The sequence below is a fragment of the Heloderma suspectum genome, chromosome 1 (genome assembly GCF_057233095.1).
Source record: "Heloderma suspectum isolate Gila_16-S chromosome 1, 16-S_ref, whole genome shotgun sequence".
Classification (NCBI taxonomy): Eukaryota; Metazoa; Chordata; class Lepidosauria; order Squamata; family Helodermatidae; genus Heloderma; species Heloderma suspectum.
Window position 1 is genome coordinate 53,975,372 of NC_139458.1, and position 12,470 is coordinate 53,987,841.

Consider the following 12,470-nt stretch of genomic DNA (forward strand, 5'->3'; position numbering starts at 1 on the left):
TGGCTAACTGTATATGTCTAGTGGTGCTTTCAATTAATGTAGTTTGGTTTATTTAAGCTAACATGCTGCTGCACAGAAAATTGTTTCTGAATCTGAGGAGAATTTGCTGTATGGTTGGGGTGGGGAGCTACTCCTTAGAGGGAAAGTTGAACAGTCTTATTAGGAATAAGGCTAAAGGAGATCTCTTGTTTGTGGTCTGAGATATTATGCAATTAATAGCTACTGTATTATGAAATGGACCAAATTTTGCAGCAGAGTGTGGGACAGTGAAGTAGTTATGAACACATCATTCTAGCATGAGCTAGATTGTTGCCATTCACTAAGATTGGGTGGCAACAAACCACTGAATTAGTTATGCATGGCATCTACTAAATCGTTGTATAAACCCGAAGGTTTTTCTCCAGCTCAAGTCATGTTTTATTTTGTGTGATGATTGATTGACTGATTGATTGCATTTATATCCCACCCTATAAACAGGGTGCCAGCCTATCTCTGCAATAGTCTATTGAATATATCTCTTGCAACACATATATAACCTTCTAGAGCAAAGCGTAATTTTGGGAGCACTTGGGCATGCTCCTTGTATTCCGTTGGTTCTAACTTCTGAGTTCTCAGTCTGAAAGTTCTTGCACCCAATATATTCCAATGGTGACAGCAAGCATGTGTTGAAACCTCCCATAGTTTTCTTATGTTGCATAGTCTTGGTCAATTTAAATTAAATCTAATGTTTGCATTGATGTTAAGTATCACTTTATGGAATATATGCAAAGAGCCTTGAGCATCTTTTAGGGAACCATTGTAGACTTGAACAATTCTGTGATTTATACTTGTGTTTGAAGTGTTTTTTCAGTCATTAAGGTATGCTAAATTAGACTTTTTAAAACTAATCTTGATGACATTGTTTCTTCTGCAGTAGTAATGTGATTAATCAAGGCAAAGTTTAGCTGATTTCTCATTAATGGCTCTTATTTCTTCTTAATCACAGGTTTTTATAACAAATTCTTCAAATATATTTCTTCTTGAGCCAGCAAATGAGATTAAAACTCTGTTGGATGAACATACAGATATGTGTAAACGCATTCTTAATATCTACCGTTACATGGTGGTGCAAGTAACCATGGACAAGAAGACTTGGTAAAGTGTTTTATGTTTTAACAGTGCATTACATTTGTATTGCACCAAAAAATGTGTAGGAGTTATCCCTGCTTGGCTAAGAAGCTCACTTTGTGGTCTTTGGCAAATCACTTATGTCTCAGCCAAACACCTGAGGGTGCTGTTGCGTTCATCTCCCGCTATGGGTTTCCCAAAGGCATCTGTTTGGCTGCTGTGTAAACAGAATGCTGGAATAGACAGGCCTTTGATCTGATTCATCATGGTTCATCTTATGTTCTTGTATCACATTCAAAAATAGGATGAATATATAATGTTCAGCAATATCTCCTAAATTCCTAGCATATAAAGTCTGCATGGTTTGATGAGGCCTTTTCCCCGCTGTGGAAAATGAAGGATGTTAGAAATACAGTCAATAACAATCACCAGTGAACACATCTGCAGAGTGACACATCCTTCCTTTGTCTTGACCAGTGGACATTAGGAGGCTGAGGGTAAAATAGGTCTTCAGAATCCTCTTAAACTTTCATTTTGGTTCTGTTTTGAAAAAGCTTAGAGGGGAGGTAGCAACAAACAGTACAGACCATAACTTAAGATGACTTTGCTAAAATTCTACACTTGCCATGGAAGTAATTATAAGGAATAATTATTTCAAATGCAAATGTTGCTTAATTCTCCCAAGCTAATGGGGTTGCTAGTTGTAAAACAGTTTTTAGCAAACCTGAACCACTGCATATTCCATATGCTTCTCAGCAATTATGGAGTCAGGTGTCCTGTGGCAGCTCTCCTGCCACCCACCACTTTCCTTAAAAAAAAAGTTTTAACTCGGTAAGCTCACAGGGATCTGATTTACCCCAATTAAAATGAATGGGAAATTAAAACTTCCAAAAAGAGAATTAAAATGAATGGGAAAATATAACTTACAATTTGTTTTGGTTTCTGTTTTGTTTTCTCATGTCATTTATGAGAAATATATTTTTCTCATTTATGAGAAAAATATATTTCTCATCCTACTATTTCATCTATGCAAATCTTTTTTTTTTCTCCTCCAGGGCTTCCTGATAGCCAGTGAGGAAATTAAGTTAACATTGTGGGGTCCAATGTACCCCCAAAGCTTTTGTGTTAGTCTGTGTTTTTCAACTGTGATACCAATAAAATCCATTTTTATGTTTAACTGGAGTCCTTTTGTAATAAGTCATTAATTTTATTACTGGGTAGGGCACCCCAAAGTAGATTGAGACTGTAAAAAAACCAAAGGGGCGGGTATTAGGGTTAAAAAAAAATGTGTCTGAGCCAAAATAATATACTGAGTCTAACGTTCTTTTCAGGGAACAGATGCTGCTTGTGCTGCTCAGGGTCACAGAATCGGTATTGAAAATACCATCTCAGATTTTTCTACAGTATCAAGGAAGAAAGAATTCAACTTTAGCAGGAAGGCTTGCTGGACCTCTTTTCCAGGCAACTTAATAAATATTAATGTTATAACTGTTCTAGGTTTTATCAGGTTGGGTTTAGCTCAGCTAAGATGACTTTTGTTCAGCATTTCACTCAGCTATGATTACTATTTATTTACACTATTCATAAGCCACCTTTCAGACCATGCTCTCCTAAAGTGGCATATAATAGTAATTTTTAAACTACAATAAAACCACATAATATATTACTACAAACATTCAACAATGAGTATTGGGCATGCTGTCTGTGATGCCTGTTAAGTTCAGTTGCATGTAAAAATAGCAGTACTAAATGTAGAGCTATCCAACTTTGAACACTTGTACAGAGTTGTTTTATAATGACACGTTCAGCAACAAAGCTGGTTTTCTGCTTTGTAAAATGGTTTTTTACAAAGCCCCTGCTCTACACCATTATAAATTCCATACATTAACAAAGTTACTCTCCAGTTTTCTTTCTGTACTTAACCAGCACTTTTGCAAGTTCTTTTAGAGTAAGGAAAATGCTGCATTTAATTGTGAAAGTGAAAGAAAGTGTGATTTCCTCTTGGGTATTTGAGCTATTCCACTATACCACAGGTTATGTAGTGAGAAAGCAGAAAAGAAAACACTCATTGTGTAGTGCTCGGATCTCAATTCTATGACGAAACCGAAAGTAGATACAGTGGATTAACAGCCTAATTTAGAAAAGCTCATAAACAAAAAGGGTTATTTGTGCAGTGCAATATTAATGTATGGAATTTATAATGGTGTAGAATAGGGGTTGGCAATGTGGCGTTCGTGGGTGCTCTGGAGCCTGCCAAGACCCCAGAATGTGCCCACAATCAGATTTTCCTTACCTCTATTAAAGCTAATGGAGTGATATTGCTCTATTGACTATGACAGAGGTAGGTAAAAGAGTGCCATGCCAAAAAATGGCTTGTGGGGGAGAAGTCCACTCTCCACTAAGGACCCTTGGGGCAACAGGGTTTTTGGCAGTGGGTGGATTCTCCCCCCCCCCCCCCCGCCACTCCCAGTCAAGCCATTTTTCAGCAGGGGACCCTTTCCCCTTGCACTATTAGAATCAATGGAGCAAGATCGCTTCATAGACTTTAATAGAAGTGGGGGAAAGTGTTGCCTGTCAAAAAACAGGTGAAGGGGCGAAACCCACTGCCCACCAAGAAGCCTTTGGGCAACAGGGTTCTTAATTTGTGTGTGGGGGCAGGGGGCTTCTCTTCCACTCAAGCTGTTTTTCAGCAAGGAACCTTTTCCCCCAACTCTATTAAAGTCAGTGGAGTGATATCGCTCCATAGAGTTCAATAAAGATAGGCACAAAGGTTCCATGCAAAAAAAGGACTGGGGCTGGGTAAGAAAAGTAAGAATCCAAGAAGTGGGGGGCAAGAAAAATGAGAACCCACAAAGGAGGATTGTTCCCAACATTTTACCCCTCACAGCAATTTGTGGTGGCACCTGGGACACTTTTTCAAAATGTCAAATGTGCTAATGAGTCCAAAAAGGTTGCTATCCCTGGTGTAGTGAGGAGGTGCATTAGGGATGCAGAGAGAAAAAAGGAGGGATTAATAAAGAAAGGATTAGAATAATAAAACTGAGTTAAAATGTAGCAAAAATTATTTTCCATGGTTAATCTAGTCATTGCAGCTATTTTGTATTTTTGCCAAGTCAAAAATGGCCGAGAACGATTTTAGTTGTGTGCCTCTCTTTCATTGTCATAAAATAAGTATTTCTGTTTTCATCTTTTATGTATTTGTCCTTAGACTCTTATAGTAGCTTGGATCAAAGCAAACCTAAATGTGTACATCTCAAGAGAACTTTGGGATGACCTATTGTCAGTATTGTCATCACTGACTTATTGGGAAGAGCTGGCCACAGAATGGTCACTGACTATGGAGACGCTAACAAAAGTATTAGCTAGAAATTTATACAACTTAGATCTCAGTGACCTGCCATTGGATAAATTAAGTGAGCAGAAACAAAAGAAGCATAAAGGCAAAGGTAAGGCACACAATATTCAGCAACATATCTAATTAAATTTGAAAATATGTGTTACATTATCAGAAGAAGTGGAAAACTGCATGACATATTCTTTAAAAAAAAGTTTAATCGATACATTCAGTGGTCTTTAACTCTGCTTACTAGAAGACTACATTAAGATGCATTCACCTTTGACAGTCAGTTTTATCTTCCTGCAGTCTATTTCTTAAAAACCAGGATAAACTATCCGTTTGAAGTCTTAGGGCATGTTTGAATTGCCTTGGATGGGTTAACCCTGAAAGGCAACATATAAATGTTGAAATAAAATAAAAGGAAATAGTGTTTCAGTTTCAGGTTTAGTTATGGGACAATGAATTCCTCATTAAAGCGGAACTCACCCATAATGTTTACACAGTGTCTGATACTGTGAGGAGCAGTGGGCGGGTTCGCCTGATTACCAAGGGTTAAACAAGCCACCATAACTTCTTCAGTCCTTGGCATGCATGAGGTGTGATTTGCCTGCCCAGGTGTAGCTTTTCATGTCATCCAAACCTGGAGACCTGTTGTTGGGTTATTTGAGGGTTGCCTCCCCCTCCAAGAAGCGATGCCACCCAGTTGCGGATGATACAAGCTGTGCCCAGGTGGTGATGATCAGAATCACGCCGTGCATGTGCTGTGGCTGAAACAAGCCATGGTGGCTTGCTTAACCCTCAGTGACCCTGCAAACCAGGTCATTGAGTTTGCTTCTGAATAAGCTCTCTAGTTTGCTATGTAAAGCAACACATTCATGTATTTGTTAATGGATATGCTGACAAGGAGGACTCCAATTTGCCACTTGACATGGAGCAAATCTTAGGCAGCAAATCTGCTCCCAATGAAGGCTTAAAAGAGATCTGATGCCTGGAAAGGGTTCTGTGTCAAGTGGCAGGATGGAATCTTCACTACCCGCAGATCCACTCATGAGTATGCTCTCTAACCTACTGTCCCATGTGCCAAACTGGGATGCTGTCTTACTTCTGCTCTTTGCAAGTGCAAACTGCACACCAGCAAAGAACAGATTATCCAGCTGGAACAGAACTTGGCTGGTGTAAACATGATCTTTGGTGAATGTTTAACACTAGTGGTGTTAAGAGAAATAAAACAAAATTTTGTTAGGTTATAACAGAAGATTCAGTTTTAGCTTTATCAAACTGTATTGAAGTGTTTATAAACATACATGATCAGGAGCAGGTTTTAAATCTTACCTGTAACAAAGATAGTGGTAGCTTGTAACAGAAGAGGGAAAACAGTACGCTTCTTAAGCAGTCGGTAAGAGAATATGGCTTTTGTAGGCAGATTTAAGCAGGTAGGAATATATAATAAAAATTCGTTTATAGAAAAAAGCTTTTGCTTATATAATACTGGAATCATATATAATAAATAACAAATAGTGTTTGAGTAGATCTTTTAAGTTATCAGTTTAGATCTTGGTTGTATTTCAGAGCTCTACAGCGTTAAGTCAGGATCAAAAAAAGCTATTTTAATAATGTTTTTGAAGTAATATGTATGGCATCGAGTAACTTCATTAATTTAAACATTAGCGGAAACATATAGTGGAAAACATAATCATATCACTGGTAAATTACCTTCTCGGATGGATGAATTCATAAGTGTCATTGATGTGTGATTCCCAACCCCACTCCGTTTTTCAGGTGCTGGCCATGAATTTCACAAGGCATCTGTTGATAAGTCATTTTCAAGAGGCTGGAGTCGTGATCAGCCTGGACAGGCCCCAATGAGACAGCGCAGTGCAACGACTACTGGATCTCCAGGAACAGAAAAGGCCAGAAGCATAGTGCGACAAAAAACAGTTGGTATGTACTAGAGAACACTGATGTTGCACAAACCTAGTTAGAAGGAAAATTAATAAGCAGAAATTTCTGTCTACACACAAATAACTTTCTACATACGCTTTCTGTGTACCATAATTAGTAATGTTGTGTGTGTGTGTGTGTGTGTGTGTGTGTGTTTTAGGCAGTTCTATGTAGTGTGTTAGGTGATGAAACAATTACTTTATGCCTATTAGTTGCAGACTATTTGTACAGATATACTGAAACATGTGGACACCATGCTCTAATTCTGTAAACTATTGTATAGACACCACATAAGGATTTGCCTCTAGGGTGCTAATAACATAGAATGGGGCTGTTTGAAGTACCTGCCACAGGAATGCCCATCAAGATCGGTCACTTTTCTGATAGTATGTAATTTTATTTCATTTTGTATTTGCCTGCTCCTGAAGGCTCAGAGTTAGTCACAACACCTAATTGCATAAAAAAGTAAATATCTAATGTAGTATATAGTAACTATAGGAAAGCTCACTGGTGGCTTAAAGCCAGCCACCAATGTATAAAGATCTGAAACTCATTCCAAAAGATGTTTATTTTTTTGAACTTCCATTGCAGAACAACTGCTAAGAATACCTGCATACCCCCATTGCCAGAATTTGATGGAGAGATAAGGACTGTCTTGTTTAATCTTTGAGATTGCAATGAGTCAGGGAAGCTAATGTTAAATACAACATTTGCGACATATGGAAAGCTGCTCAGATACAAAATTTAAGGGAATTGATAGCCATCATTCTTACAGAACTGTTCTTTTTACCCATTGGAAGGATGTAATAAGGGTGGAATTTGCCAGGAGTGTACAGTCTTTATAGATATGGGAGAAGTCCTGTTCCAGGTATTTAACATTAAAGAACTGGAATGTATGACTTTTTCAGTGCTTTCAAAAGATATTCAGAATCTCTTGGGCTGTGGTCTTGCAATGTAGCTAGCGCAATAGGATAGAGTGGCAATTTCCCCGTGCACCTTTTTTGAAGAAAAACTGCCCTTTTTTGCTGCTGTGCTGCCGAACGTCAGCAGGAAATCAACACTTTTTCCTCTTGCACTAGTTACATTGGGCAAAGTTGGTTTACACTAGCACAGCATCATTAGCGCTAGTGCTGAGAAATGGTTGGATACTATCCCTAGTTCTTTCTCACAGAAGAAATGCTGTTTGGATTATCGGGAATTAATGTATGGCTGGCTAATATTTGAAAGCTGTTGATGCCATGTGCATTAAATCTTAAAAATCACTAAAATGTATCCATATGAGGCTCATATACAGGCTGATGATCAAAGTTGCTTCTCTTATTTGAATGCCACACCCCAGTTTTGACATTCGGCAGTTCCTTCTTCACCTGTCTTGTCCCTAATGGCAAAGTTACCTTTCTTTTCCCTTGAAAAACCATGCATGAAGGTGTAACAATGTTAATGCAGAGCTATGGCTAAATGCATGGTGCATGATGCGTTTTTTTCTTTTCTAACCTTAAAGTGTTATAAGCCCTTTTAAAGCTACAGGAGAAACATGAAGTGGTGAACATGAAGATTGGGTTCTCTCCCCCTCTTTTAACCACAAAAGCCTAGTAGACAAACAAAGCTATAGCATAGTAGCATTGCGGTACTGAAGAGGAATGGAAGAAAAGTGGAAAGAATAATTTGCAAGACTACTGTAGTATTGTCCTCAGGTTTTAATGCTCAAGTTACTTAAAATACACATAACACACTGCTAGAAATTGTTAGACCAATCAAGTCAATATAGGTGAAGTCCAGAGAGCAAACTGCAGCAAAGGTGAGGTGAATATGTGGCAGGATACAACAGTAATCTGAGCTGCCTGATTGTTTGGACCAAGACATAAGCCTAACCCAAAACCTTTTATAGTAGTCCAACCTTCGCCTTGTAACCTGCTTTGCCTTCTCAGTGTGCAAGAGGCTATTTGTAGTTGTTGTTGATCCAGTAGTTCTCTCCTTTCCTCAGTATGCATTTGTGGAATTCAGACTAAATTTTTCTTCAGAGTTCTCTAACTCCCATCTTTAAAGCCTACTGGCCCACTGCCAGCTCATGTTCTGATAGAAACTCCCAAACAAATCTGTATAATCTATTCTCAGTGGCAGAGCACCTGCTTTGGATGCAAAAGGTCCCAGGTTCAATCCCTGGTATCTCCAAGTAGGACTGGGAAACCCTCCTATCTAAAACTCTGGATTGCTGCTTTCCGTCAGTCTGTAGACAATACTGACCTAGGCAGACCAATGGTCTTATTTGGTATTAAACAGCTTCCTGTGTTGCAGTCCTATACACACTTACCTGGAATAAGCTCCATTCAACTCATTGGGACTTTCTTCTGAGTAGACACACATAGGATTGTACTGTTAATCATTCTCTCCCATTTTCCAGATCTTTAACAAGAACAGCCAATTTAGATCTCATTACATGTATGTACAGCTTATATTACTTTCAGTAACTATCCCTATAACCATTTTAATTAGTACTTCTGATATTTCTTGCAACCTTCAAATTATTTTATCTAGATTCTTTGTTATTTAAGCATAAAGGGAAACAATTTCTGAGATATTTTTCTTCCAGCAATCTATATGTATGTGAAAAAAAACTTAAGTGTTGTTAGCGGTGGTGGCAGTAATACGATTAAGAATAATACATTTGTATATCCCTTTCAAGTTTCAAAACACTTCATAGATATTATGTAGTACAGGTAAAATAAATTAGTATGATTAACCTTACAGTTAGCCATTAGTAATGCCATCAGTTATACATATAGAATAGATATATAGTTTATTTCTTTTCTAACCTGCCTTTCTCCAGGACCAAGGCCTGGTTTCAAAGAGCTTGTGCCTGTCCCATGCTAACTATATTACACTCAATAGCACAGGGGTAGGCAACCTTTTGGAGCTGTGGTCACATTAGGCAATTTGAGAAACTGTTCTGGGCACCACCTTCAGATGGCTGCCAAAGAAGTACAAGGTAGACGTGAGGCCTGAGCCTGAACACACTAGACAACTCCTTTGAACCCTCAATTTCAACACCAACAGAAACCTTTTTCACAGCATTCCCAGCTGCTGGTAAGAAAATGTGTTAATTCTTTTAAAAAGTGGGATGGGTGGGGCACCTCAGTCCATGGGCATGGTGTTGCCTACCCCTGCACTAGAACCATGTTAGGAATCCTAGTGCATCCTAAATTTTGTGTTGCATTTCCTTTCCCAATTATGGGAGGGGAAAGCTCAGTGTTTTAATATACTGATATCCTCTGCAGGCATTGTTTTGTCATCCTGCTTGGCACACATAATGGTCATGCATTGTTTGTTTGTTACATCAGTTGTAAATGTAGGACTCTGATGACAAAACGTAGGATAAATATGGGGCTGAAAGGGTGTTCAGGTGCTGATTTTCTACATTCTATACTGGCCCTAACAAATACAAATTTGGCATGAAATGCAGTTAGACAGTACACACATTGCACAAGGATGGTGTGTGTGTGTGGAAGAGGGAGAAAGAGAGACAGCATAGAACATAGACCAAAGACTGTGCATGTTTAAAGTGCTTCCTTGCACATATAGGGTCCTTGATAACTTTTTACCTGTCTTCAAGCCCGTGTGCAGCATAGCTTGCTGCTCTAGACCTTCAGGAGCAGCTTCCCAGAGGGCTCTGGAGACTAGGCTGGGGCTGGGGGTCTGAAAAGTACCAATAGCCTGTACAGAACTCCATGTGCAGACCTCTGGATTCCAACCATAGTATACTCTGCAAATACTTCATTTTTAAAATTTCCAAAGCAGCACCGTGACTAACAATGATCAAGGTTGTTTACAGCAATCAATGTGGATGTGAGTATAGAATCACAAGAGCACATGTTAAATATAAGAGTAAAAAAGGATATCTTCATGTGTCTCGTTTACGTTTGTGGAATCTCAGCAATTACCATATCATGCCAAGTCACACATTGCAAACTAAGTCTGTGTGTGAGCGCAACTCAAAATTACAGTTCTAATTTTCTGTGACATGCAGCTTATGTAATTAGTCTGACCTTATGTGATTGATTTTTTTTTTTTAAACCGTCCTAACTTCATATGTTAGGTCGAAAAATCTTTGCTACATCTTTCCCTGGCTAATGTAAAAATAAGTTTCTGGGCTGTTATATAAGTCTTTAATATAACAATTTGTTGTGACAATTTCACTGAAACATCCTAGAGATATCATTATACATTAATACCCTTTATAACTTCTATTACAGAAGAAATGGAAATATTTTGAAATTGGTCTTGTCTCACTGAGAATTCATCTTAAAATATTTTCTTTATCAGGAAGATAGGAGTAATGTACTCCCATGTACATTCCCTCTGTCACTTATCCTTCAGGCAATTGGTATTTAAGGCCAGCATGACTCCAGCACAGCTTTAGTTAAAACTTACCAGCAGCACCTGAGAGCTAAATCTGATTGTCACTTTTATCACATTACAAACTACAACGTGCAAGCTTGGTTGTATAAAACTATATTGTGGGTAGAGCTTTCTTATCACGTGTATACAGTAAACCTGTCAATGGGTAAAGCTTATCAGGTGATTTATTTTTATTTTTGTTGATTGATTTAGGAAGTTTATGTACTGCTTTCTCAATTAAAAAGCTGTTAAATTACTTGTTAAACATTAGCTGATCCCATGAATAGGCTGTAAGAGTGAGACACTACTGGTTCTGGTGAGCCCTGTGAATAGGCATCAAATTTTCATTTATATAACTCTGAACAAGTTTCAAGAGGAGGAGGCATCAGTGCCAAGGTACAGCTTGAACTATGTTTCCATGCTTGTTCTGTCATTATTATAGTTAGATTGGTCCCACAGAATATGTAGAACAGGTTCTAATTATACTTCCTTGAATTACACTGTTTAAGACAGGCAAGCTTTCAGGCCTTTCAGATATGGTCCTCAGGCATAGTTGTTGCAATAAAAAGGACATAAAAGATGAATTTCTTATATGTTACCACTATAGTTCAGTCACTTAAGTGTCTGAGGAGATTGTTTGGCAGATTGTGATGAACATTCAGTTGCGATATCTGCTTTGGGTCTGTGACCAGAAAATTGACATTTTGTTACCAGTTCTGTTTGCATCTTGCAGAATTCTAGTATCGGGAGAATAGATAGGTCAAAATCAAAGTTGTCCTTGTAGTAAAATGGAGTGTAATTTGAAAAATATACTAAATAGATTACATTTGATCTTGAGGCTAATCCATCAGATCATTGGTTATATGGTAATCTCAGAGAAAATCTCTTGGAAATCCTACATGTGAGGCCTCCCAGTTCCTGGGTAGATGGGTGTGTGTGTGCATGTGTGTCCACTACAGTAGTCAACATTTGGTGTTTGGGATTTTTCTACAAGTATAACTTCAAGCATTTGCCAGTGTGTGCTGCCAGTTTAATCTTATGTGTAGTGACGGATGATCACAGACAGCTTGGACGTAGGCTGGGAAACAGCATGCCCAAAATTTACAAGGCTTGTCCCAAGCCTTGTAAATAGTTGTCCCAAGGCTGTCTGGGTCCAGTAGCTATGAGAATTGCCCCTGAGTTCAATCCTACTATGTAGAGGTCTAAGGAGATAGTATTTGTGCACTATCAGAACAATGTCCCATCTTTTACAGTTGTGCATACCTTGTATGAAATTTTTGTAGCTGGCTGTTTTTAATCTTGCTATAAAAAACGTTAGGCAGATTTATTTATTTCATTTTCAAAGAATCTAGATTATTGAACAATCCTAGTATTTGTAAGATTTTTTTGCCATCTTATTTTATTTAGACTATTAAGCACTTTAGCCTGTAAAAGAAACTCATATATTTTGAAAACGTGGAACATTTAAACAGTTCTTTTTTCATCTATTACTTGTCTTTTCCTCTACAAGAAATAAAATGGAATGATTCATCTATTTTTACATGCAGACTTTGCTGTTTAATATTTTCATGTAACTCTTTAGAGAAGCCATGTTTCTTCCCAAGACATTATGTAGTTGCTTAAAGGCCAGCCTAGATGAGACTGCAGTAGCCATGTTTGTTGGTGGGGGTCTAATTTAATAGAAAAAAGG

The 12,470-nt window shown here is 38.1% G+C and overlaps 1 protein-coding gene across 9 annotated transcripts in view; it reads left to right on the forward strand.

Annotated features, from left to right (window-relative positions):
- RALGAPA1 (Ral GTPase activating protein catalytic subunit alpha 1) overlaps positions 1 to 12,470 on the forward strand; it is a 201,988-nt gene that overhangs the window by 52,933 nt on the left and 136,585 nt on the right. For all 9 annotated transcript variants that reach the window (XR_014789084.1, XM_084843464.1, XM_084843455.1 and 6 more), the window contains exons 15-18: positions 986 to 1,134; positions 2,439 to 2,568; positions 4,316 to 4,553; positions 6,224 to 6,385. Coding sequence is in view for 8 of the 9 variants with exons in the window: in XM_084843464.1 (XP_084699590.1) it covers positions 986 to 1,134; positions 2,439 to 2,568; positions 4,316 to 4,553; positions 6,224 to 6,385 (679 nt within the window). In the remaining variant the exon portion in view is untranslated. The remainder of the gene's footprint in view (positions 1 to 985; positions 1,135 to 2,438; positions 2,569 to 4,315; positions 4,554 to 6,223; positions 6,386 to 12,470) is intronic.